Source organism: Nyctereutes procyonoides, unplaced genomic scaffold (genome assembly GCF_905146905.1).
Source record: "Nyctereutes procyonoides isolate TBG_1078 unplaced genomic scaffold, NYPRO_anot_genome, whole genome shotgun sequence".
Classification (NCBI taxonomy): domain Eukaryota; kingdom Metazoa; phylum Chordata; class Mammalia; order Carnivora; family Canidae; genus Nyctereutes; species Nyctereutes procyonoides.
In genome coordinates this window covers 34,011,843-34,038,625 of record NW_026575134.1, presented here as the reverse complement: position 1 = coordinate 34,038,625, position 26,783 = coordinate 34,011,843, and the positions used below count along the sequence as shown (strand labels likewise).

Genomic DNA, 26,783 nt, shown 5'->3' with positions numbered 1-26,783 from the left:
AGTGGGACTCTGTGCTCAGTGGGGAGTTTGCTTGAGATTCCCTCCCTCTCCTTCTGCCCTATCCCCTGCTCACACACCTACCCCTGTCATATATCGCCTCCCCCTCCCCTGTGAGCACTATTTCTCTCAAAAATAAATCTTTAAAAAAAGAGAAAGAAATGGTATGTTCCAGAGTGCCACTGGATTGTTTAAGATCATCTGATGAATCAGTGCCTAGCCCTAATGCATAGGTTTATGGGCATATGATTAAGTAATGCATTTGCGATAGTTCATAAAAAAAAAGATGATTTATCTATTTATCTATGGTGGCATTGAGCTTGGACTCTCACTCAGACTGCATAGGTTTGTTTACGAGACCTACCACCCACGAGACCTTGAAAAGTTGCTTCTCTGCTTCAGTTTCCTCATCTCTAAATTGGGGTAATACAATACCTACCCCAGAGTGTTTTGTTAGAATCTAATGAGATGATGAACCTAAAACTTTAGTATTGAATCTGATCCCCTAATTAGAGTTCAATAAATATTTTTTGTCATTTTCAGTAATTATTAAGTTACAAAATTGAATCATTTATTGCAATTAAATATTTTTTGTCTGATTTAGTTTAAATATACCTTATAGACTATGAGCTTCTATTGGCACCTACTGATGATTCATTATAAATATATCTTACAGTTAAATTTAGGAAATCTGGGACTGTTTTGTAATTCCTTTTTTTTTTTTTTTTTAAGATTTTATTTATTTTTTCATGAGAGACACATAGAGGCAGAGACACAGGCAGAGGGAGAAGTAGGCTCCATGCAGGAAGCCTGATATGGGACTCGATCCCAGGACCCCAGGATTGCGCCCTGGGCCGAAGGCAGGCGCTATACCCATGAGCCACCCAGGGACCCCTTACTTCCTTCCTAATCATCTGTAGAATAAGGATAATAACATTTATCTTTTTACTTCATAGAATAAAATATTTGAACAGGTTGTAAAATACAAATGCAATACAAATGTAAGATATTAATAGTACAGTTTGTATATATGATGGTCACACGTTGATTTTTTATATCCAATAGCATATAACCATACATCTAAAGAACAGACATATTCAAACTCAGTTGTTAATGTTTTCCTTTATTTTTACAGATATTTTTTACAGATAATATTTTTATTTTATTTTTTACAGATATTTTTTTCATTCCCCTCCCAATTTAGCTCCTTTGCTTCTCTCTCTTGATATATGTTAATAACAATTTTCTCTTCCATTTCATGAGAATTTTCGGTGGTCTTGGAACTGTTCTTGTTAGGCAAAAGATGAAAGAAAGATACAGTGTTGTTTATAAATGGAATATGTTTCTGAACCCTGTCTTTACAAAATATCAGTGGTTGAGCATAGATCTGTAAATTATTGATGTATCCATCTTTTTGGACATTGGGCTCTAAGTTCACTTGGCATATTGGTCTTGAATATTAAATCTTTGCTGTCTAGTGTCTTCTACCAGGTTTTGAAATTATTTATTATTACTGCTGTTCTTTGTACTTCGTGCTTTGATCTGGATCATTGTCCTGCATACTTAAAAGATTAAGTGGCCTTGCAATAAGGATATTTTTAATTGTGATATTTTTAGGCCACGACTTAAGCTACATTTGAATGAGTGTCTATTCTAAGAGTGCGTACTTTGATTACACTTCAACGTGTTATTGAATAGCTTACTGTTAACAGTCATTAAAAAAGTCTTTGTGATCATCTAGTATTCTGTAGTGATATTACTGCCTACAGCAACAAATTTCTTATTAAAAACATTTATAACTTAAAAAATATTTCTAAAAGTGGTTGTCTCTGGAAATTTGCCTTTCTCAGAGCATTGAAATTTTGTTGGTTTTAAAAAAGCACTGTACTGCAGGATATTGAAAAGAGTGTTGATCAAGCTGGAAGTTAACTCACTAGTATATTTTAAAAGTCATCTCTCTGTTAAAGTCCCAGTTGTAGAAATGTTCTTTGATATTTTCATAAATTTTAGTAGTAGCATGATTTGGAAGGATCCTCAGGTCTTCCAATGTAAGTTCTCCTGTTGTGCTTACAAGAACCTCCTTCACGCTCTTCCTTACAGACAAAGAGGCTCTGAGATGCGTCTCCAGTGTTCTTTCTTTCCAGAAGCAGTGTATTCCTACCTGAGAAACCTGAGAAACTCTCACAGAAGGCTGTTCCTTACACTGAAAGGAAACGGTTCACCTTCATACCGATTTTGTGGTCTAAGTTGATGGTAATAATATTAGAAGTGTGAAATTCCTATTAAGTCCAGGTGACTGACAATATTTTTAAGATTAGTTTTTTATTGTATATTATAAGGTTGCTTGTTTTATTTTATTTTTTAAAGATTTTATTTATTCATGAGAGACACACACAGAGAGAGAGGCAGAGGGAGAAGCTGGCTCCATGCAGGGAGACTGACGTGGGACTCAATCCTGGGGCCCCAAGATCAGGCCCTGGGCTGAAGGCGATGCTAAACCACTGAGGTCCCCCCCACCCCCCGGAGGCTGCCCATTTTGCTTGTTTTAGAAACAAACATTGTGAGGGTCCCTAGTTGGCTCAGTTGGGTTGAGCCTTGACACTTGATTTCACTTCCCAGTATGATCTCAAGATGGTCAGATCTGTCCCCACCTCAGGCTCTGTGCTTGAGATTCTCTCTCTCTCACCCTCCTTCCTCTGCTCATGAGCTCTTTCTGTCTCTCAAATAAATAAATAAATGAAATCTTAAAAAACATCGTGGGGAAGGTATACTTTTCCCTCCTTGCCAGGTTGATTCCTCAGAGTTGCCGATAAAACTTGAGTGTATATCCTTTGTTAGATTGATTGTATGAACGCACACTTACTGGTGCTTGCATTTTATAACCACTTTAGGTCTTTGCTGTCTTTTGCTAGGTACAGAGCTTTGATAGTAAAAATTTATTGAGTGTGTGATGTTGAATTGGCACTTACGAGTAGATGGTCAAATCCACTGTTGAGCTCATTTCCTTAATTGTTTCTGTAAAAGGACATTACAGTCATCTTTGGGAGCACAGTATTTGCTAAAATAAGTCTTATTTTAACTAAGATGTATCTAGCAGATGACTGTGTGTTTAATGTGAAAGATTATTTATGGTTAAGATGAGTAAATGCTTAAAGATTAGGAAAAGGAGTAAAAAATGTCAGCTGCGTTCTTTTACATAAGTATTTATACTTCACATTTCCCGGTTAGGCTTAAAATCAAAGGTAATATGTTTAAAGAGAAAAGAAGAATACTTTTAATGATAAATTGAACATCCAGGTGGGAGAACTTCAGTAAGACAAAATTGTGATAGCGTCAGTAATCCCAGACATTGTTTCTGATAAAGTATAGTAGCTAAAAGTGTGGATTCTGAAGTCATAAAACATGGCTTTGAATCCCACCTGTACCTTTCTTCACTGGCTGTGTGACCCTTAGGCAAATTATTTATCCTAGAGGCAAATTACTTATCCCAGTGTTTGTATCTTTATCTGTTAAAAGGATTATCAGGGCTACCAAGTAGGTTAATACTTAGAAAGCACTTAGAGCATTGCCTGGTTCATAGTGTTATATAATTATTTGATGTTTTTTGCTGTTATTATATATTTCCTAATGGATTCATACAAAATAAAAAGTTGATTTAAGAAATGGCAGCAAAATCTTTTTTTAAAAAATTGTTCTGGAGGGCAGTCCCGGTGGCGCAGGGCCTAGTGCCACCTTCAGCCCAGGGTGTGATCCTGGAGACCCGGGATTGAGTCCCGCGTCAGGCTCCCTGCATGGAGCCTGCTTCTCTCTCTGCCTGTGTCTCTGCCTCTCTTTCGCTCTCTCTGAATAAATAAATAAATATTAAAAAAAAATTGTCCTGGAAACCTAAAGACCAGTTCATCAAAAAAGGCACATAACAGATGTTTTCTCATGGTATGCAACTATTAGAAAACATAGATCAGTTAGTAAGTTAGTATGTTTTTATTTTGTGGGAAATTAAACTGGAGCACAACTTTAATTTAATTGCTAAAATGTCTTTGGTGTTAATTTCTGGGTTTTCTGTTTGACTTTCTGTTTCTTTCCGTCATAAGATTTTATAATTTGAGTTATATGTTATAGAGAAGGCTTTTGGAATCAGGCATTTGAAATCTTTAGTTCCATAACTTTCTGGGTAATGAGGCAGTGTATCAGTTATCTGTTGTTGTCTGGCAACTCCAAACTTAGTTGCTTCAAAAACAATGATTTATTATTTCTCATGATTCTGTGGGCTGGCTGTACTCAACTGAGGGCTTCTTCTGTTTTACGTGGAACATTTTGTTTACCAGCATTTTTTATCTTGGAGCAGAAGAACAATGTAGAAATCTGTTTTTTTTTTTTAGAACACTTGTTTAAATGAGATAATGCATTAAAAGTTATTTCCACAATGCCTAGCCCATTGTTAAAGCTCAGTAAATTGTGTTTGTTTGTTTGTTTTTTATAGTCAGAACATTTCAGTTGTCCCTAATGTAAAGTGGCTGATACGTAAAAGTCTCTTAGTTGATACCTCTTTGGCTTATGTATTTGATGAAACAAAAATATTCTTAGCATTTTAAAATTAATGAATGTTTGCTAACAGCTCCCTTTCATTGATCAGTTCATTGAACAAATAAATGATTGAGTGCCTGTGTGCTAGGCAGTGTTCTCCTTGCTGGAAATATAGCATTAAGAGAATTAAGTTCCTATACTTGGTGCACTTGGCTGGCTGAATCAGTAGATCATGCAACTCTTGATCTCGGATGACTATACTAAATATATAGTGTCAGTTGGTGTGTATATGTATGTGTGTATGTATGTATTTATATCTATGTCTATGTCAGTTGGTGGTGAGGAGAGTTAAGTTTGTGTCAGCAGGGGCTTGCCCTTCTATTTAATGTGGTCAGAGAACCCTTCTAATATGATCTTTGTGCAGAAATGCAAAGTAAGAGTAAAGAGGTTAAATCCCACTATTCCAGGCAGCCCCGGTGGTACAGTGGTTTAGCGCCGCCTGCAGCCCGGGGTGCCTCTATGTATGTATGTATGTATGTATGAATGAATAAATAAATAAAATCAATCTTTAAAAAAAATCCCGCTATTCCTTCTGCCTGGAGTCTTCTCCTAGAGGAGCACAAAAGTTTTGAGGCAGGAACTGTGGTTAGAAAGAGGAGGCTAGTGTGGGTGGATCAGAGCAAGCAAGTTAGGATAGTGATAGGAAATATTAGATATAGTTAAGGGTTGAATCATGTATGATCTTGTGGGCCATTGTAAGGAATTGACTTTGAGATGGGAAGCTTTTGGGGGATTTTGAGGAGAACAGTGATGTGTCTACCTTGTGTTTTTAATGGACCACTCTGTCTACTAAGTTGAGACTAGGTGGTAGAGGACAGGGGCAGAAGCAAGAAGAACAATTAGGAAGCTTTTGTAATTATCCAAATGAGAGATGATGGTTGCTTGGAGTAGGGTGGTAGCAGTAAAGGTGGAGCAAAATGGCCAGATTCTGGATCTGTTTTCAGGATGGAGTCAGTGGGATCTGACTGTAAATGTGAGAAGTGAGACAGAGAGAAGAATCAAATTTGATTTGCCCATATTATGAGCCTGAAAAACTCTGAGTTGTCATTTCCTGAGATGGAGGAGTGGGTTAGGGGAAATTAGGAGTGCTTTTTGAATGTGTTTAATTTGCAATATCTAATAGACATTCAAGAAGGGATGTTGAGTACACAGTTGGATACATAAGTCTATGTAAGGTAAGCAAAGAGGCCTGGATTGGAGACATACATTTGAGAGTGTTAAATAGCAACTCTATTTCTTAAAACTTTGATTGGATGAGATCACCTAAGGGAAGTGAGTGTAGATAGAGAGGATGGATATCCAAGGACTGAACCTCCAGAATTTAAAGGTTGTGGGAATGAGATGGAACTAGAAAGGAATCTGAGAAGGGAGTGCTAGTGAGGCAAAGGGGAGAGCAAAGAGTGGTGTTTTGAAAGACAAATGTAGACAGTGTTTAAAGCAGGAGAGCATAATCAGCCGTGTCAGATGCTGCAGGTCCAGTAAATGGAGGATATGGCAATGCAGTAGCTGATGGTGACCTTGAGAAGAGCTATTTTAATGGTGGGGTAATGAAAACCTGATTAGAGTAAATTCAATACAGGGGCAGAATTGGAGGCAGCTTTTCTAAACAGTGTTTTCTAAACAGCCTGTTTTACAGGCTGGTAAAGGAAGAGAAAAGAAAGGGGTGATGGCTGATGGAGAGTGTATAAACAAGATGGTTCTAGAGAGAGAGAGAGAGAGATGAAGAGAGGGCTGGGCGGAGAGAGTAGGAAATTGGTGGAGTGATATACTTCAGTAAGTGAGCCTGGATGCCTTAGATAGAAGCACTGACAGATGCAAGTGGGCTAGTAGATGTGGTGATGAGAAGCTGGAAGTTTCTTTCAAATGCTGTCTATTTTTTTCAGTGAAGTAGGATGCAAGGACAACAGTCCAGAATGAGGATGGGGAGGAGGTGGTGGCTTGAGAAGAGAGGAGGTGTGAATTCGGACAGCGGGAGGATGAATAAATTAGGGGAATGTATATGATGCTTTACACTTTACACACATTCTTTTATAGGTAAAAGTGTAAGATTAGTCCTTTAGGTAATCTTTGGGGAATATAGGGTTGGTAGACACCGTCTTTTATTTTTTTTTTAAAGATTTTTATTTATTTATTCATGAGAGACAGAGGGAGAGGCAGAGACACAGGCAGAGGGAGCAGCAGGCTCCATGCAGGGAACCCGACATGGGACTCGATCCCGGGACTCAAGGTTCACGCCCTGGGCTGAAGGTAGACGTTAAACTGCTGAGCCACACAGGGATCCCCGACCCCATCTTTTAAAAAATGAAAATTTGAAGACTCAGGTAAATTACTTGCTGTTGGAGGGAGAGCTAAGTGCCTACTCTTGAGTGTTAAAAATACTCTTTAGATGATTTGCATTGTTTAAAATCAGTGCCTCCTTACCAGACTCCAAAATTTGTCTTCCCTGAGCTTTTGTGCATAGATTAGCAATTTCTTAGTACCAGCATAGCGTAAAGTACTCGTGAAACTTACCCGAAGGGAATTGTACCTGAGACCCACTCTCTTGTGCGATGGATCTCCAGTGTATGGGCAAGAGTGCCCTAGAGGTTTAGAAAAGGGGTAGCACAGGATTAACTCAAACATAAAGACTGCAGCATTGAACAAAGCTCTTTTCACTTTTGGGTTTCTACTCTGTTCAAAGGCATTTTCTTCCTGTATTGGTTAGGTCTCTCTAAGGCAGGACTTGCCTTTGGTGTATGGCCTCTCTGCTCTGACCTCCTTCCACACTGCAGTATATTCTTGCTCAGTAGCATAGTGAGCTGATATGACCATTCTTGGTTTACTTCTTATGTTTTCATCATCACTTGAAAGAAGTGGAAAAAATTCAAACGTCCACTTAGTGGCTAAGTAATATGGTGTATCCACGCAATGGTATACTATTCAGCAATAAAAGTAAGTGAAGTACTGACACATGCTACACAATCTTGAAAACATTCGAGTGAAAGAAGCCAATCGCAAAATATTACTTTGTATGATTCCATTCATATGAAATGTCTAGAATAGGCACATGTAAAGAGTCTGAAAGTAATTTGTGGTGGCCTAGGGTTGGAGAAGTTTGGGAAGAATAGGGTATGTGCTAAATGTATATAAGGTTTAACCATTTCTTGGGGTATTGAAGATGTTCTAAAATTGATTGTGGTGATGGTTGCACAATTCTGTGAATATACTAAGAACCATTGAGTCATACCATGGCTTAATAAAACTGTTATTTTAAAAAAATGAATGCCTTCTGCATCTTCTACCTCTGAAAAGACTGCTGTCATTTTAGTATTTTTATCTTTATTGAGTTTACCATTTATTTATCTTTTCCACGTTTGTACTGTATTTCTCTAGTATTTTTTTTTTTTTATGTCAAAAGCAGAGAGAAGCATGTAGGTAAATCCTTGTATAGAAGTATCCTCAAGAGAAGCCTGGATGACTGTCCCTCTCAGTGATGTTATCTATCAGAACCATAAGCAAAAAAAAAAAAAAAAAAAAAAAAAAAAAAGAACCATTAGCTTCTGGCCCTTAGCTTGGCATTTCAGAAATTATTTGATTAGTGTTCTAGATTTTATCAGACCTGGGTGGCTCTGCCACCAGACTCACCAGACGCTGAAGTATATCAGCATTATGCTAATTAAGTTTAATGAGAAGTGAAACTGTAGGCAGACTAGATATTCACATTAGCCTAACCCATTATATTCTCTGTATGTCAAAGAAAATTCCTCTCTGTAAGTTAGGAGTATGGTCAACATTTTCTTGATGGCCATGAAATGTGATCATCATGAGTTTGTAGTTTGTTCATTTATTTTAAAAATATTTTTATTTATTTATTCATGAGGGACACAGAGAGAGAGAGAGGCAGGCAGAGGGAGAAGCAGGCTCCCTGTAGGAAGCTCGATGAGGGACTTGATCCCCGGACTCCGGGATCACGACCTGAGCTGAACTGAGCCACCCAGGTGCCCAAGTTTGCAGTGTTGACCCAAGGCTTCTGTCTCTTTTATAAGAATGTAATTGTTAGGGCACCTGGGTGGCTCAGTTGGTTGAATGTCTGACTCTTGATTTTGGCTCAGGTCTTGATTGTGAGATTGTTGTGAGATTGAACCCCATATCCAACTCCCCACCCAGTGGGGAGTCTGCTCACGATTCTATTTCTATTTCTCTTTCTCCCTCTGCTCCCCTCCCTCTTTGGGGGGGGGGGAAGAATGTAATTGTTCCTAGACCTAGACATACTGAATTCCTGAACTGAGATACCCTTTTTCCTAACAGGGCTGGGTTTCTTCTGCCAGTAATTGAATTTTCAGCTTACAAAGTAAGTAAAGATGAGGTAAAGCAAATAAAATGTTCCATTTTTAGTCATCTTCTTTTCTGAATGACAGTATTCCACTATGTTCTTATTTGAAGCATGTATTGCCAACATTCTCTTCTACTCTGGCAAAAGCCCTCAGTTCAATTTGCGTAGTCAAAAAAATTTTTTTTTGTTTTCAGCTTACCCACTTTACCCTATATTTTACATTAGTGTTTTAAGGTTTCAGAAAAGTAGAAAGGATTTATTCTTAATGAATATTGAAAAATTTGATTAAAAGCATGTGACAAAAAATAATAAACATAGCATTTTAGATATAGATTGCCTTTGTTACCATAGGACCTAAATTTTTTAGTTGGTGGGTTTAACACTTCTAATGGTGAGTTTTTATTTAGAGAGAGGTAACTAAGAGGTTTTATTATACTCTCCATTCAGTAGACATGTTTACTGTGTGCCTTGCCTGGTCTCCAAAAGTACATACACATGGCATCTATTCCCTGTTACACACTGCCACATTATGGGTGCTGAGAAGGGAGTTAAGATAGATGAAAAAAGAAGTGGAACAATTTCTTTTAGGAGTAGGACAGAAGATTTTCTTTTGTAAGAGTGGTCCATAGATTAGAATCCCTGTTATCATTTTTATCTGAAAGTATGCTTAGCCCAGAGAAAGAATTTGAGAGCCAATTAAGATACAACCAGAAAACTAAGTTTTATTCATTACTGACAGATGGATATATTGTTCTTTTATGCCTAATTTAATTTTTAAAGTTTATTGTGAAACTGACTGGTAGAGCTCTGACATCTGGCAGTTTCGTCTAGATTGTAAATGCTCTACAGTAGTGCTTCCCAACCTTTTATGTTGATCTGCATAGAAAATGTTGGTATCTTATGGCTTGCTAGGGTAGACTGGAGAGAATTTGAGCACATTTAAATGGGACTTGGTGAGGAAATTTGTTGAGTTTTTAAATTTTTATTTATTTTTTTGTTGCGTCTTTTTTTTTTAAATGATATATATATATTTGAAAATAAAATACAAAAGTTTTGGGGAGGATGGTTGTAGCACCCATGGAATTGTGTCACTAAGATTCCCCCTTAAGAGAAACTCCTGTGGGGAGTGCAGTTGAGTCCCCAGCTGTTGCACCTTCAGATAGGCCACCCAGCTGTTGTAGCCAGTGACCAAACACAGTAGGGATACTAGAGCTGAACAATTCTTGCTAAATGGGGAGCTCCTCCAGCAGATATTTTTTTGCTTAGGGACTCTGCATTGGGCTGGCCGAGACTTTCTCCTAACAGTTCTGTAGGGAGTTTCTCTCTATCCACCTCACCCTTTACCTTTCTTCTTTCTCAGTGTCAGATTGCTCAGTGTCTGGGGGCTGTTATCACCTGCTCCTCCCTCCCCTGCCTTCCGCCAAGAAATCTCTTGCACATCTATCTGCTTTTCAGGAGACCTTAGCTGATGCAATGATACACAATTGATTTGCGTAAAACTTGCAGTTAAAATTCTTTCAAAAAAAATTCTTTCATATTTTAAAATGAGAAAGTTGAGTTTGCTTCCTTGAGTATAAGTTTTGTATCTCAAGTTTGGTGCTTGAGGTGGCTTTATGCAATTCCTGGTGAAGATTTTGAAAAGATATCTCCACATTCTTGTCACCATCAATTAGAAATTTGGCTCATTCATTAAATGGTAGCAAATTGTAGAAGGAATTCATTGCTCTTAGTCTAATTGACAGAAACTCCTTTCTTATTGTTAATCAGGTATCAATTTCAGTCTCTTTAAGTTGTATAGCCTAGGCACTATCATTCTGTTACTTTTCTTGCATTGCCAGATGTGATGTTGAAGTTTCCAGTAGCCAATTTCAAATCACATTACTTTTTCATAGTAAATATTTCAAAATAATCATAAAACTCTTACATAGTTATAGCTCTGTTAGTCTTAATAATTCTTCAGATTTCAAATTCGTACATGAAGAAACATCACTAGTGAATCGCTTTCTAGTTGATACTTTTAAAACTTTTTGCTTTGAATCTTTTCTGGTATGGGTTAGTACATATTCTTTATCAATTTTTGTGGACATTTCTCTTTCTTTCTGCCTAGACTTCTATTCCTCAAGGCTTAGCTCAGACCTATGTCTGATACTTCGTTTTGTGTGACCCAACTGTGTAGGAATGGTTTATTTAAGAAACGTTTACTGAGTGCATATTCTCTGCTAGGTTCTGTGTATAACATAGTGAACAAAAAAGGATAAGATCTTCTCTGTCTTCTTTTGTATGATATTGTGAATATAAGATTGATAACTTAGTGTAACTTGTTTTTTCCCCTTTCTACACAGTTCAGCTTTTGGTTATACTAATGTAATTCACATGTATACACTAACCTTACTAAGTATTTTGACGAATGAAAGCCTTTTGTAACTGTGTTCTAATAATTTTCTATGCCTTATAGTATGTACTTGTTTTTAACAAATGCTTGTGGATTAAGAGTCTCTTGAATTTTAAGTATCAATTATGGCAGAGATGTCCAGGAGAGGAGTCAATGGACAGATCTCAAATCAATGGTAGAAAATACCTTATTTATTATCCCTTGAACTTACTCTGATCAGAAGAGCTGTAGGGAGAAGATGGAGCAATCTTCCCATTGGTCCAACTACTTTACTTTAGCCTGGGGCTTTGGTTCTCAGCTTTGGCCATGTATTTAAATCACCCTTGAGCTTTACAAAAATACTGATTCCCAAGTCCCAACCCCTGAGTTTCTGAGTTAATTGGTATAGAGTGTGGCCAGGACCAAGTGATTGTAATGTGCAGCCAAGATTGAGAATCACCTGCTTTAGGAAAATAATGAAAATCAGTCTCAGTTAAAGAAATTAGCAGAAGCCTTATTTTGTTTTACTGTATGTAATATGTATATGGAGAGGGCCTGGGAACAGTGCCATCCTGGTACTAATGAGGACCGTAGCTTGTTGAGGGAGTTCTGATTGGTCAAGTCTGAGAAAATGAGAGTATCAAAATAGATAATTATAGTAATGGTTTATAACTCATTGAATAAAATCGGGTTCTATTAATTTATACTCACATAGGCAAATAAATGAAGAAATTGAAAATTTGACAAGAAGCAACTTACACATATAGTCTCAAAGTGTAATCCTGCAGAATACTTAATTACAGGGGAAAAAGAGGAACTTGATAATGGAAATATCTAGCAGACACCATGTTAAATAATCAAAGTGAATATTATCAGTACTGGAACAAATCAGAATTGTACACCACCTTAACAGCACATCATGAGAAAAAGCATCACTTACACAATATTCTTCCCAAAGATTTATAACCCGGATCTAATTATGAGGAAACATTAGGCAGACCCACACTGAGAGACATTCTACAAAGACCTGGCCTGTAATAGCTTGTGCCAAGGTCCTAGAAATCAGGGAAAGACTTGAGGAACTATTTTAAAAGATATGCAACTAAATGTGATGCATGGTTCTGAATTGGATCCTTTTGCCATAAAACACATTCATTATTAGTATAATTGGCCAAATTGGAGTCTGAGGCTTAGATGGTAGAGATGTATCCGTGTTCATTTCCTGATTTTGATGATTGTATTGTGGTTATGTGGGGGAATGTCCTTGTTTGTAGGAAATACAAAGTTTACAGTTATTTGGCAAATTACTCTCTAGTGGTTCATGAAAAAACTCATTCATTATATTGATCTTACAACTTTTCTTAAATTTGAGACTGTTTAGGGTAACTCTGTGTGATTTACTTTGGAATTACATAGCTATACGTGAAGCCTCTCAGAATGTTAGTTTTCTCATGGAAAGTCATGTGAAGTAACACATAATTTATCTGGGCATGATATTTTTCATGGAATACATTTTCCAAGTAATCAAAGCTCCTCAAGTGCATAAAATGCTTTTTAACTCTTTTGATACTCTGTATTTTTCTGCCTTTAAAGCAGAATACAGTGTACTTGGTCTTGTCTCTTTCGATGACTAACAGCCCTGGTTTTGTGAATATTTATTACTGTGTTCTAAAGCGGTATCTAGGTCTAGATCCACTTTTGGGCTTTGGGGTTGTTTTGTTTTGCTCTTATCTCTCAATGTCTGGTTTTCAAGTTCTGTTGATGTCACAGTGCGTATATTTCATAGTTTGCCAGTTCTCTTTCTAGTGTATTATTTCTAATCTGTTGTAGTCTCAAAGACAAGATCTGTGCTTTTTCCTATTTTTAATGTTAATAAAATTCTCTATAAGGTTAAGTATAGAGGTTTTATCCTAGCGATGGTTGTACTCATCATGCCCTTGTAAGCTTAATTCAAGATTATGTCTAGGCTTTAAAGAATTCTGAAAAGTGAAGAGTTACTATAAATAGAAAGAGGCTACGTCATTTTGCTAACTTTTCTTAGAATGTCAGATGAAATAAGATAATTTTAAAGGAAAATCACTTTTTTTTCTTTTTTAATTTCAGAGCTCCAGAGATTATATTGGGGTTGCCATTTTGTGAAGCCATAGACATGTGGTCATTGGGATGCGTGATTGCAGAATTATTCCTTGGATGGCCACTCTACCCAGGAGCCTTGGAGTATGACCAGGTATCAAAACTGTCACGATCTAGATAGACTGTAAAGAATCAGTAGAATGTAAAGAAAAATAATAGGAATATTATTAAAAATAGGAATGCATTCCTCCAGCTATATAATACTCATGAAAATATTTTTAAAATAAAATGACAAAACCTGAGATCTTAGGGAATTTAAATTCAAGATCTCAAAACTGTTTGGTTTTTAAAAACTTTTATAATAAGTGAGGTTAGCTTTTATAAACAAAGTTACAATCCACAGGCCCCAAAACCGATTTTGCAAATACATTTGGAATGATTTCTTTGTGTCATTTTTATGCTATAGACATTTAAAGGGCTGGTCTGTGTCCATTTAAATATTAAAGGTATGCTTGGGTGTCAAACTTTGATGGATGAAATGTCAGCCACTCCCAAGGAATAAAAGGCATCATAACTATTGGTCTTAAATCAACAACCATTAATTATTGGGCTTCAGTACTTCAGTCAGTTGAACCCTCTTTAGTATTTTAAGCTGTTTTTGAATGACACTGAAAATCTAGTTTAACAGTATTTAAATGATTCTCAGTAGAATCCAGCAAATTACTTCATTAAACACTTTCTTTCTCTTTTTTTTTAACGATTTTATTTATTCTTGAGAGAGAGAGAGAGAAAGGCAGAGACACAGGCAGAGACACAGGCAGAGGGAGAAGCAGGCTTCCTGCAGGGACCCTGATACAGGCCTCCATCCCAGGACTCCGGGATCATGTCCTGAGCTGAAGGCAGACATTCAACCACTGAGCCACCCAGCCATCCTCATTAAACACTTCTCATGATAGTTTTCAGTTATGTTCATTAGCCTCCCTAAGCCATTAGATAATGAATGTTGTTTGCTCTTTTCTTATGTTTTTGTTTTGTTTTTTAATACCAAGGTTCTTTTTTTCTTTTCAAGATGTATTTATTCATGAGAGACACACAGAGAGGGGCAGAGAGATAGGGAGAGAGAAAAGCAGGCTCCCTGTGGGGAGCCTGATGCAAGACTCGATTACAGGACCCCAGGATCACGACCCAAGCTTAAGGCAGGCGCTCAACCACTGAGCCACCCTGGCATCCCAATAACAAGGTTCTTTTTTTGAATAATCAATATTTTTTGAAAAAGGTTCATGGCATCCTCCTTATTAGAGAGATATTTACTCATATTTTAGTGGAAAATAGTCAAAATTAACAATGCTTACATCAATTTTGTGCTTCTAGTAAATAAGTATCTTTATTGGAATGATATTCTATTTAACTTTTAATGAAAAAATACAAAATAGAACAATGCATGCACGACATGATTGTAACAGTAAAATGTGCGTATTTCTGATTTTCAGGGCTTAACTTTTTATATCAAAAAGGGTATGAGGGGGCATCTGGGTGGCTCAGTTGGTTAAGTGGCCAACTTGCCTCAGGTTATGATCACAGGGTCCTGGGATGGAGGCCTGCATCAGGATCCACACTCAGTGGGAAGTCTGCTTCAGGATTCTCTATCCTCTGTAACCCCATCCCTCTGATGATAAATAAATCTTAAAAAAAAGATGAGAGGTTATGAATTTGGTGACTTACATGTTGCTGAGATGACTCTAAAAGTCATTTAATATTAGATTAGATGTCATTAACTTTAATCTCTTATCTTCTTCCAATGACTTTCTACCCATGAACCTCCTCTTTTAGGCTAGGCATCCTATAGTCTCTACCTTTTCCCCTCCATGTTCATTGCAGCATATCTCTTAGAAGGTAGTTTCTGTAACATTTTCCATACATCCTGGTTTCCTTCAGCTTTTTACCAACTACGAACTTTAATGCAGATGCTAGACTGTTGCTAGGTTTGAAAGAGTTGATGATCTAGTTGGAGTGTCCCAGAGTCTCTTAGTTGCTGAAGGACTGAGGTACCAGTCAGATGCTAGAAGTATACCTCTGGTTTTGTGGTCTACAAGTTATGACATGTATGGTATTCTGGAGCAGGACACCATCTAGTGGCAACTTCAAGTTGATTTGCTGCTGTACTTTGGATGGGGACTTCTTACTATTTTAGTCTTGGACACTGGAACTAGTACTGAACAGGACCCTACAGATTATCTAGTTACCACTCCTTCCTATTTTATAAAAGAGATAATCGAGGCCCAGAAAAATGAAATGACTTGTTAAAAGCCACAATGGTAGATTAAGACAAGGCACTGATCAAAACTCAGTTTTCCTAAATTCCATAATAGATTTTTCTGGTTTTTAAACTGGCAACAGGTGTTAATCTGATTCAGATTAACAATATTTTTTCAGAATATGTATTACTTTAATTACAAAAGAGTATAATAATAAAAATATTAGCATGTAGCGTTGAGAGTTGATAATTACTCAGTGTCTTTAAGTTTTCTAAAATATATTAGTACAAGTGAATAGGAGTGATGATGTAAGGATTCTTGTTTTTGATCTTACACTTCATACTCATTTCCATATATGTGTGCTATATAGATTTTGATAAATGTCTATTTTCAAGATAAGAGAAACTCCCTTTATTCCTAATTTTCTAATTATTTTTTAAATCCTAGGTTGGTTGGACTTTCAAATGTTGTTATGCATCTATTAAAATGTTCACATTATGTGTTTTTTGGTTGTTTTTACTGTAGTCTATTTATTAATGTGGTTGGATTTCACAGATTTTCCCCAGCTTCCTAGATTACACTTGTGTATTTAGAATGTGAGGAGATACCGTCAGTAGGATATCCCTTTATCTGTTATCTGTTCCTGTTCCAGTCATCAGCTGCCCTGATAAACTTGGGCACCTAATTGTGTTGCTGTCGGTATTTTTTTTAAATTTTTTTTTTATTTATGATAGTCACATACACACAGAGAGAGAGAGAGAGAGAGAGAGAGAGAGAGGGGCAGAGACATAGGCAGAGGGAGAAGCAGGCTCCATGCACCGGGAGCCCGATGTGGGATTCGATCCTGGGTCTCCAGGATTGCGCCCCGGGCCAAAGGCAGGTGCCAAACCGCTGCGCCACCCAGGGATCCCCGGTATTTTATTTTTAAACTTCCTTTTTATTCTCTTAGAGTGGCAGTATAGTGGGTAATGGCAATATTATTGATTTATATTTATTGAGCTATTTTATGTGTCAGAAACTGTCTCTACACTTTGATTAATTTGTTTAATGCTCACGACAACCCTATGAGATGCATATTGCTATTGCCTGTGTTTTACAAATGAGGAAACCAAGGTGTGGGGAGGTTAAATAACTTGCCCACGAATCCAACACAGGCAAACTGAATCCAGAATCAATGCTGTTAGCAGTGGACCACCTTTCCACTACCTATGGCTAATGATACTTTCAAGGCAATATGGGGGAGAGTTAAAAGGGCCCAATAAACCCTGCTCCAGTCTGTGTTCAGATTCTGGCACTGGCCCTCTTACACACTTTACTTTCACCCTACCACTCTCTTTCTGATATCACTCGAAGAGAGTTTTCATGGTCGTTAGTCTCTCAACTCCATCAACCTCCGCTGGTATTCTCTCTCTCCAGATTGAGTTCTAGGGATGGAGCCAGGAGCTCAGTTTATCATTTTGTCCAAATGTTCATCTTTTAGAATGTATGTTGTACAAGATAATCTTTTTTCTGTTTTGCTCTTATTAATAACGTTGCTTTTAACAACAGAAGTATTCTTATATTACAGATATATCAGCATTATTTATAAAGAGGGGAAGCTTAGCCAATTATTTTGGAAAATTCAGTTCAACGTGAACATATAACAATTCTATATTTTATACATATAGTAATAACTTTAAAATAAAATAAATCTAAAGTTGACAGAACCAAAAGAGAAATATATAAGTCCACAGTCATAATTAGAAATTTTAGCATATTTCTTTCAATAATTGATAGATCAAAAATAGAAAAATGATTAGTAAGTATATAGGAGATTTGAACCCATGATTAAGTTGACTTAATACACAGACATAGAGTACTACATCCAATACTATGTGTAAAACTGCAGAATACACACTTTTCAAGTGCACATGGGAAATTTGGAAAAATAAAGACTTTCTGTGAAATATATTGTAACTTATTATCTCTTTCTTTACTCTTGTTGGTATGTCTTCTATCTAGCCTTTATTTAACCTTCTAATTCAATAATGGGTTTCTTTTTCCCAAAGGAGGTGAAAGGCAGCAGACTTAGAATTATTCTATGCTTAAACACATTTGAGTTACCGGGAGCAAATATGCAGATTATTTTAATTCTTCCATTCCGGGGTTGTGTTCTAGCTTCTTTAATCATTTTTATCATCTGTTTCTTAATTCCAAGGCGATTTTCTCTTTGAATTTTGAATTCTAACAACTAGACACTGTTTTTTTTTAAGGCTTTCTTATGTGTATATTTTCTTATATGTGCATTTCATTTCCATTTGTACATAAACGAGTGGTGTGTTTAGAGAATTAGTACTATGTTTGAATCCTTTCCTGTCTTAATTGTAGGTATACTGTCTTAAAGGTGTTCTGCATATTGGATTTAACTTATATCTACCAGGGAAATATAAAAAACATTCTAGGGAATTAAATAATATTTTTATGGATGGATGGATGGATGAATGAAATTAACTGGTAAATGTTGATTGTTCTTGCAAAATGTTGGAGTTTAGATAGAATCTCATCCAGAATAGCTAAAAGTCTGAATTTACATTCAAGTTATTTTACTTTGTAATTTCAAATCATAACCTATGTAAGAAAACTGAAGTTCACTATTTTAGTTCCTGAGTGTTAAGAGGGGGTGTGGATCTTTAAAGTTCTTTTTATCAGGCTATTTGGGTTACATAGAGACCCTCTCAATAAGCTGGCTCAAGTAAGATTCCTTTATGTAAGCGTAGACTGTCACAAAAATCTAAGAATGGGGCTATAATATGATTGGATTTTGTGGAATGTGGAGTTGGAGGTGCTTTGGATTCAAAGCAACACTTAATGGAATTAATATAGACATCGATAGAACTTTACTTTGGTGCCAGATCCTAAGTGTGACTTTGCTGTTCTTCAGGTGCTTTTCTCTGTTCTGCTTCTAACTTGGCTACCCAGAGTTTCTGATCACTCTTCACTTTGGTTAGGTTAGCATGGCCATCAAACCCCAGCTCCATTTTATAACTCTTTAGCTCATCCCTCAACCGTGATTGATATTTCTTGATATTCCTGACATTGTAAATCTAATTTGCTTGTTAGCTTATTTCTAGTTGAGTTCACAACATGAATTTATGAATTAATTGCTTCTGAGCCAGGTTTTCACCATTCATTACTCAGGGACAAAGAAAGCAAAGGTTGAGTCCCTTCATGCGTTAGGGGTTATAGATGGAACAGTTTTTCTTCCGAAGATGGGTTAGGCATTATGACCAAAAAGAAACTCCCAAGATCAGTTGCCATTGTTTTGTTTTGTTTTCAGTGCCCTCTCAAATTCATAGGTACATTAGTTGCCCTATTCTCTGTGCTCTTTTAGTACTTTGTTTTCTTCTTCATAACTGTGTTTTATACTTTAATTGCGTATTATGTACTTATACGTTTATCTGTTCTACTGAATTATATGCTTTTGCAGATTGTTACTATGTTTTATTCATCTGTATATTTTTAGCCTCTGACATATATGTCATAATAAATGGTCTGTGTATGTTTGTTGAATTGTTGAATATCTTTTCTACCATCTGAGAGGCTCTGATGTAGCATCTAGATACTGGACCCTCAGTTCTTTTCAGTTTCTCTTTCTGTAAAAGAACTCCGTTCTTCTTGTTACTTACGGAATGTGGAGTGAGAGGAAGGCACCAAAACACTTGAATGAAATGAAATTGATTTGTATGGTGGTGATTTTAGTTATCATTACGTGTAAAATTGGTGATGCAAACATGTATAAACATTTCTGTTGTCAGGAGACTCAAGAGATATGAGAAAAAGACTGGTAATGTTGTATTATAAATGCATTAAAATGGTTATGTTTTAGCTGTGATGAAAACGCAGAGGGAAGTGATTACCTCTGTTTGAGATGGTTAGTCATAGCTTTATAGAGAAGTTCATGAATTAGGTCTTAAGGTAGGAATGGTAAAGTTTGTTGTAGGATTTGGTGAAGTTGAGTGGGGAAGAGCAGAGGGACGCCGATAAGTAGGAGTTAGAGCAGTTTAGGAAGGAGACATTAGACCATGCAGAAGTTTAGCATGGCACTAGATGGGGCTGCTCCTTGATGGGACCATGCAAAGAGCCGGGAAGACAGAAAGCCAAAAGGCCTGTAATGCCGTCATTGGAGATTTGGATTTGATCCCGTAGGCAGTAAAGTGATTTGATAAAGGGGAGAAACAAATTTGCGTTTTACCAGAATGTTTGTTAGCAGTGTGAATGATGAATTGGGGGTGAATGGATGGCATCATTAGGGAGGGAGATAAACTACTTTGGAGGCTTATGAAATTGTAGACCTCAGAATTGAAGGAGACCTGAAAGAGGGATGGAGAGAAGGGACAGTTAAGAAAAGTAGTAACGAGGTAAAATTGTTAGGGTTTTGGATGTTGTGGAGAGAGAGATGAGGGGGAGGTATGTGTCTGATATAAATTTCAGGTTTCTGGTTTGTGTGGTTGTTGTTGGTATCTGTTGCTGGGAATTACATGAGGACTAGCACATTTAAGGGAAAATTCGGTTTAAGATCTGTTCACTTTGAGGTACCTGAGGAAGTCCAGCCAGGTGGAGAGTTTCAATCAGCAGTTGGATCTGCAGCTCCAGGGCTAGAAATCCTCAGATGCAGATTTAGAGATAAAACTAGGAGCATTTGGGACTTATAGAGGGAAAGAGGACAGATTAAACTTCTTACCTTACTGACCCTTACCTAAAGCCCCTCTGCCTGCTAGTTCAGTTTTACCTCTTGTCATTTTTCACTAAGTGAACCTCTCTGCTTCCAGGATTTGAATGTGTAGGTATTTTCTCCTGATTTTGCTTATTTTCTGATAGTACAACCTTAGCATAAATTGTAATCAGGTTTTCCCCACTCCTCTAGGGCTAAAGAACTCTTTAAACTTGTCCTTTTAGACTCAACTTGAGCATCACATCTTCTGGAACTTATGTGACTACAGTTATTTTAGGTGTCCCTTCTCTTTCTGTAAGTGTGTATTCATTATGGTACTTAGAGCCCTGTATTAAAATTGTTACTTGTATGTTCCCACTGGACTGAATTTCTTGAGGGCATAGACTATGTCATTTAATTCTTGACATAACATCTAGCTCAGTGTGTGATATAGAATGAGCGTTCAGTTAGTATCTATACATGAAAAAATTAACTTTTTTATAAATTATTTTTCAGATTCGATATATTTCTCAGACTCAAGGTTTACCAGGAGAACAGTTGTTAAATGTGGGCACAAAATCCACAAGATTTTTTTGCAGAGAAACAGAGATTTCTCATTCTGGTTGGAGATTAAAGGTAATTCATGAAAAAAAAATTAGAAAAACATTTTTTCTAAGATGCCTTGTGTGGACAATATTCTCCATTCCTATTTTTAGTTTACTATATTTCTTCTTTTGAATTTTCATTTTTGACCCCTCCCTTCTTTTCTAATGGGAAAACAAAACCCTTCCCTGAATAATTTAGCTCATTCTCTAACCTGGCAACATAATTACTAACTCCTCTTAAATAGATTTTAAAATTTTATATATGTAATTATTTTTGTGTTGTGCATTTCATCTTCTCTACCCAGTTTCCCATTATTAAGCTTTATAGGACAGGGACTAAATTTCACCATTTACTTCATAACCCAAGTACCTAATTTTTTTTCCTAGGCTTTTTGAGGAATTAGTAGATCATCTCAGTGATTAGCTTTATAATCAGCTAATTATACACACACACACACACCTGAACCAAACTCTTCTCATTATTTGTACTTTTAAAAAGTACATTTTTTATAGTTATTCTTTTGTAATTCTTTACTTTAGAATATTCAGTGTATTTGACTAAATGTACCAGAACTAAAGGAATAAAGAATTTCCAAATGGTGGATAATAATATATTATTTTCTGTTTTTGATATATCCAATAAGACACTAGAAGAACATGAAGCAGAGACAGGAATGAAGTCTAAAGAAGCCAGAAAGTACATATTCAACAGTCTGGATGATATAGTGCATGTAAGTATCACAGTCACGCTTGTTAGTCTTCTATGCTTATGGTATGGACTTGAAAATGCCAAGGGTGCCACCACATGTTAATCATCTTCTAAATGACTATAGAGTGCTTGCTGGATTTAAGCTTTTCCAACAAAACTGATTCTAATATTTCAGCCTCTGAGGAACTAAATTGCATTTGTCTTTATGAAGTATTTAATTTGTACCGTCCCTATGCTTTAGTAAAAAGTGTTTTCTTTAAGAGGGGAAAATCCTAGCTATCTAAATTTCTTTTCCTTATATTTTTGTCAGAAATGGGTATTTGTTAAAAATTTTTTCCCTTGCTTTGAATCTTAGTTGGTGCCTTGAAACATTTTGTGAATTTGTTAAACTCAGTTATTCACTCTTGTTTCAAAATAAGTGTAGTTCTCTGTTCTTTCCTATGTTGAGGTATTTTTTTTATTATTTATATATTTTTGTAATTCTTTGTTTTTAAGATTATTTATGATATATATAGATAGATAGATAGAGAGAGAGAGAGAGAGAGAGAGAGAGAGGAGAGAGGCAGAGACACAGGCGGAGGGAGAAGCAGGCTCCATGCCGGGAGCCCAATGCGGGACTCGATCCTGGGACTCCAGGATCACACCCTGGGCCAAAGGCAGACGCCAAACCGCTGAGCCACCCAGGGATCCCCTATTTTTTTTTTTTTAAACTGTGAATCTTTAATATATATTTCCTTCTGTGGCTTATTTATTTTTCTGACAACTTGAAATTTGATTTTGTAGGTGAACACAGTGATGGATTTGGAAGGAAGTGATCTTTTGGCTGAGAAAGCTGATAGAAGAGAATTTGTTAGTCTTTTGAAGAAAATGTTGCTGATTGATGCAGATTTAAGAATTACTCCAGCTGAGACTTTGAACCATCCTTTTGTTAATATGAAACATCTTCTAGACTTCCCTCATAGCAACCAGTATGTTACTTTACAATCTTTTAAAAATGATCTAGAGAAATAATACTAAGAATCTATAGAAAATTAGTGTGTTAAAGAGATGATTCAATATATTTATTCAGTGTAAAGTAAACTGAGTCAAAAGAGGTCAAGCTAACTTGGTCAAATTCACATAGGCTAGTAAGTGACAGCATAGTACCAGAAAATAAATCTGAGTTGCAGTCTAATGTTCTTTTCCCAAAATACTGTACTGAAATGACTGAGTGATTTTGTTTTTATAGGACATTCTTACCATAATAACTAGGCATATATATATACATATTATATTATGTTTTATAGGACATTCTTACCATATAACTAGGCATATATATATATACATATTATATTATGTTTTATAGGACATTCTTACCATATAACTAGGCATATATATATACATATATATAATATATATATGTATAACTAGGCATATATATACATATATACATATATATACATATTATATTATGTATATTATATATATTATTATATATATATATAATAAAAGAAAGTGTTAACAGTTTTCCACTCTTTTTTGAGCCCTGCAAACTCTGTCTTTAATTTCTTCCCATACCATTTGCTTTTCCTGCCCACACCTTCTTTGTGTTGTGGAAGGAAAGGAAGGTTTTTATGGGTTAGTGGAGAAAAATATTTGTTGAAATTGAGAAGGTCTTATCAGAGTTACCTTAGACAAATCTTATGGATTCTTTGAGCCCCACACCTTTTCTTTTAATATTTAAATATTTAAAAATATTTTTATGTATTAATATAACTTAATATTATTTAATGACTGATACTAATATTTTCAGATGACTGAAGAAAGTATAGGGACATACCAGTTTACATTGTAGATTATCCTTAAAATTGGTATTTTTATAAATCTCAACTATTCTCCCCACCTCCCTCCCCAATAGTTAAAAATATCCAATGATTTCCATATTATAAGCACTTTGAAAATAACACGATAACTGTATATTTTATACCAGTAGTTTAGGAATGTAGAGATCTAGAAATTTAGGAAAAATTATTTAGGGCAGGGGTCAAAATAATAGTGTACTAGTCAAAAAATGCTTACTATTGCTTAGTATACTTTCTACTAGGTCTTAGAAAATATTGCAGATATAAGACATACTTTCACTTGCTTTAAAATTCAATCTTTTGTAGGTTTTTCTGGTAGAAGTAGTATTGGAAATATGCAGATTAAACTCAAATCAGAATTTTTTTCTTTTGGAAATTTAAATTTTAAACTGCTCTAAACATTTAGATAATATTACAATTACCTTTCCCTTATTTTGCAGTGTAAAGTCCTGTTTTCATATTATGGATATTTGTAAGTCCCACCCAAATTCATGTGACACAAATAATCATAATAAAACTTCACTTTTAAGATCAGTTGCTTCAGGCAATACTGCTAATCTGACAGCAAATTTTACTAAAATTGGCACATTAAGAAATCAGGTAAGAACTTAAAGTATTTAATAACTTATACTTCTTTTTTATAATTGCTCATTTTGCTTTTGTGGTGTCAGCAGTTAGAAGTCACATGCTGGTGAGGGTCTCATTGTGGTTATCTTGTGAAATTTTCAGATATTTCAGAGTAACAATTGGAGCATATCTGCTGAAGTTCATTTATTTCCTATCACCTTTTACTGTGTCAGTATCCTCTACCTGCCTTTTTTGTGCAGCAGTTCAACGAAAAGTAGAGTAAAATCTGTTCCTGGGTCTATTTTTATCATAGAATTATGTTTTCAAGAAGTATATTTGAATTGTATTTGTAAAGCATGCGTGTAACACTTAGAAGGCTGCTTAGGGTAATGCCACCTGTGCTGGTCCTTTCAGGCATTAACCACGTCTGCTCATTCAGTGGTGCACCATGGAATTCCTCTGCAGGCTGGAACTGCTCATTTTGGTTGTGGTGATGCTTTTCAGCAGACTCTGATTATCTGTCCCCCAGCTATTCAAGGTACTCTTTGATTTACATTACACTTTGAATTTAGGCATACATTATTTTCAAACAAATTTAGGCATCTATTAATTAAATATGTTGCATACTTTTTGATACATTTAGCACTACTTTTGAATTTAAAATAAGATGGCCGGTAGCCCTTAGACCAGTGGCACTCCTCCCTTGACTGGAGCTCCACCGTAAATAATCATCACCAACAAAATAGGTCATATGATAATTATATTTCCTGTAGAGCCTAGCACTATGAAACACCTTGTTGGAAATTAACGAGCTTGGAAAGCTGTGGGTTGTCCATTTGTGGTTATCACAGCCCCAGAGGTTTAGATAAGTACCTTTTTATCTGCCCTTTCTTACTAGATAGTAAAGTGACTTGAGAACTTTTGGTCAAAGGAATTTCATCCCCAAATCTTACAGTCTTGTTCTTTGCTCATACTTTGGGTTTCAAAAAGAGAGAGATCGATTTTGACTCAATTAGATTATGTCCCTTATCTATCATCTATCTATCTATCATCTATCTATCTATCTATCTATCTATCTATCTATCTATCTATCTATCTATTAAAGATTTTGTTTATTTATTCATGAGAGACACAGAGAGAGGCAGAGACACAGGCAGAGGGAGAAGCAGGCTCCATGCAGGGAGCCTGACGTGGGACTCCATCCCGGTTCTCCAGGATCACACCCTGGGCTGAAGGCGGCGCTAAACCGCTGAGCCACACGGGCTGCCCAGAGTATGTCCCTTATTTAGATAAAAAGCAAATCAAAGTCTCAAGTGAGACGAGCGGCAGAATGTCTTGGAAGACCCTGTAAATTCTCGAACCAGGGAATTTGTTAGTGGTCCTGAAAGGACAGTAGCAGCAAATGTTCCAGCTGGAACGAGAATAAAATGTGATTTTCCAGATCCTTCCCTAGCATTTTGTCCCTCTAGGCTTTAATCTAGTTCTATCTTAAAGCAAGAGGTTCATCAGCACGGAATCCCCCAGTGACCCCAAAGAAGCGTGGCTGACGTGTACTACTTGGTAGTGAGTGGGAGACCTTTTACTTCTACCAAATACTTGAGTGCCCAACACTGGTGCTTTTTTATTTTTAAATCAGTTATCATATAAGTGGGGTCTTGACTGATGCATTTTCACTTGGATGACTTTTTACTCTGTACTAATAAATAGATTCTTAAGTTCTTTTATGTTTAAGTAGGCTCCATGCCCAACGTGGAGCCCAGTAGGGGCTTGACCTCATGACCCTGAGATCAAGACTTGAGCTGAGACCGAGTCAGATATGTAACCCACTGAGCCACCCAGGCTCTCCAGATTCTGAAGTTCTAATAATTTTCCCCTGTGTGCCATAGTCAGCTTGAGGGTCACTCATCTACGGTGTGGGGTATCTCATCAGGATTTAGAATAGCAGCTCTTTTTTCAGAGCTTGCCCTCTGTTTTTAGCAAAATTTAAGGGGCTTGTGAGACACATTTCTAAACACAGGCATCATTCTTAAAACATTCAATGTGGTGTCTGACAAATCTTTTATCTTTGAATGTACCTATAATTAATAAAAGATTAGTATCCTTTCTATACATGTGCCAACAGCTATATGAGTCGTTCATAATAAGGGTAACAGAGGAAAAGAGATCCTCTCAGACTCACTAACCTTAATGTTAAATGTCCAGAACAATATTTTGGAATTAGAATTAACAGTAAGACAAAGCAAAATACTTATTAGATTATGTAACAGGTATAGTTGTAGCAGGACATGTAGGCTCTATGAATATGTTGATTTGTTGTTTCTTGTCTTAGTGTATAGTATCTACTTAAAAATGAAAGCTTTCTCTCTAATCTGCATTAGTATTTCTGTAGAAAATCCCAATTTGGTCTTTTTACCACTTTCCCTCATAATGTGCCACCACTCCATTCTGAAGAAACATTTTATTTTATTTAAAGATTTATTTATTTATTCAGAGAGAGCGAGGGAGAGGCAGAGACACAGGCAGAGGGAGAAGCAGGCTCCATGCTGGAAGCTCGACGCAGGACTCGATCCCGGATCCCCAGGATCACACCCCCGGCTTCAGGTGGTGCTAAACCGCTGCGCCACCGGGGCTGCCCTGAAGAAACATTTTAAATGGTTGTTGGGCAGCTGTTGGGTGGCAGTTATGGCACTACTACAGTCTGTATTTTTAAATAAATTTTATGTCTATTCCACTTCACTTTACATTTTTTTATTTTGGGTTATAGTGTCTAGGTTCATCA

General features: G+C 36.4%; 1 protein-coding gene across 7 annotated transcripts in view; it reads left to right on the top strand.

The window, feature by feature from the left end:
- Positions 1-26,783, top strand: part of HIPK3 (homeodomain interacting protein kinase 3) — an 89,854-nt gene that overhangs the window by 52,176 nt on the left and 10,895 nt on the right. For all 7 annotated transcript variants that reach the window (XM_055300912.1, XM_055300905.1, XM_055300909.1 and 4 more), the window contains exons 3-8: positions 13,368-13,491; positions 20,799-20,918; positions 21,532-21,618; positions 22,380-22,564; positions 23,878-24,037; positions 24,419-24,542. In XM_055300912.1, the coding sequence (XP_055156887.1) occupies positions 13,368-13,491; positions 20,799-20,918; positions 21,532-21,618; positions 22,380-22,564; positions 23,878-24,037; positions 24,419-24,542 (800 nt within the window). The remainder of the gene's footprint in view (positions 1-13,367; positions 13,492-20,798; positions 20,919-21,531; positions 21,619-22,379; positions 22,565-23,877; positions 24,038-24,418; positions 24,543-26,783) is intronic.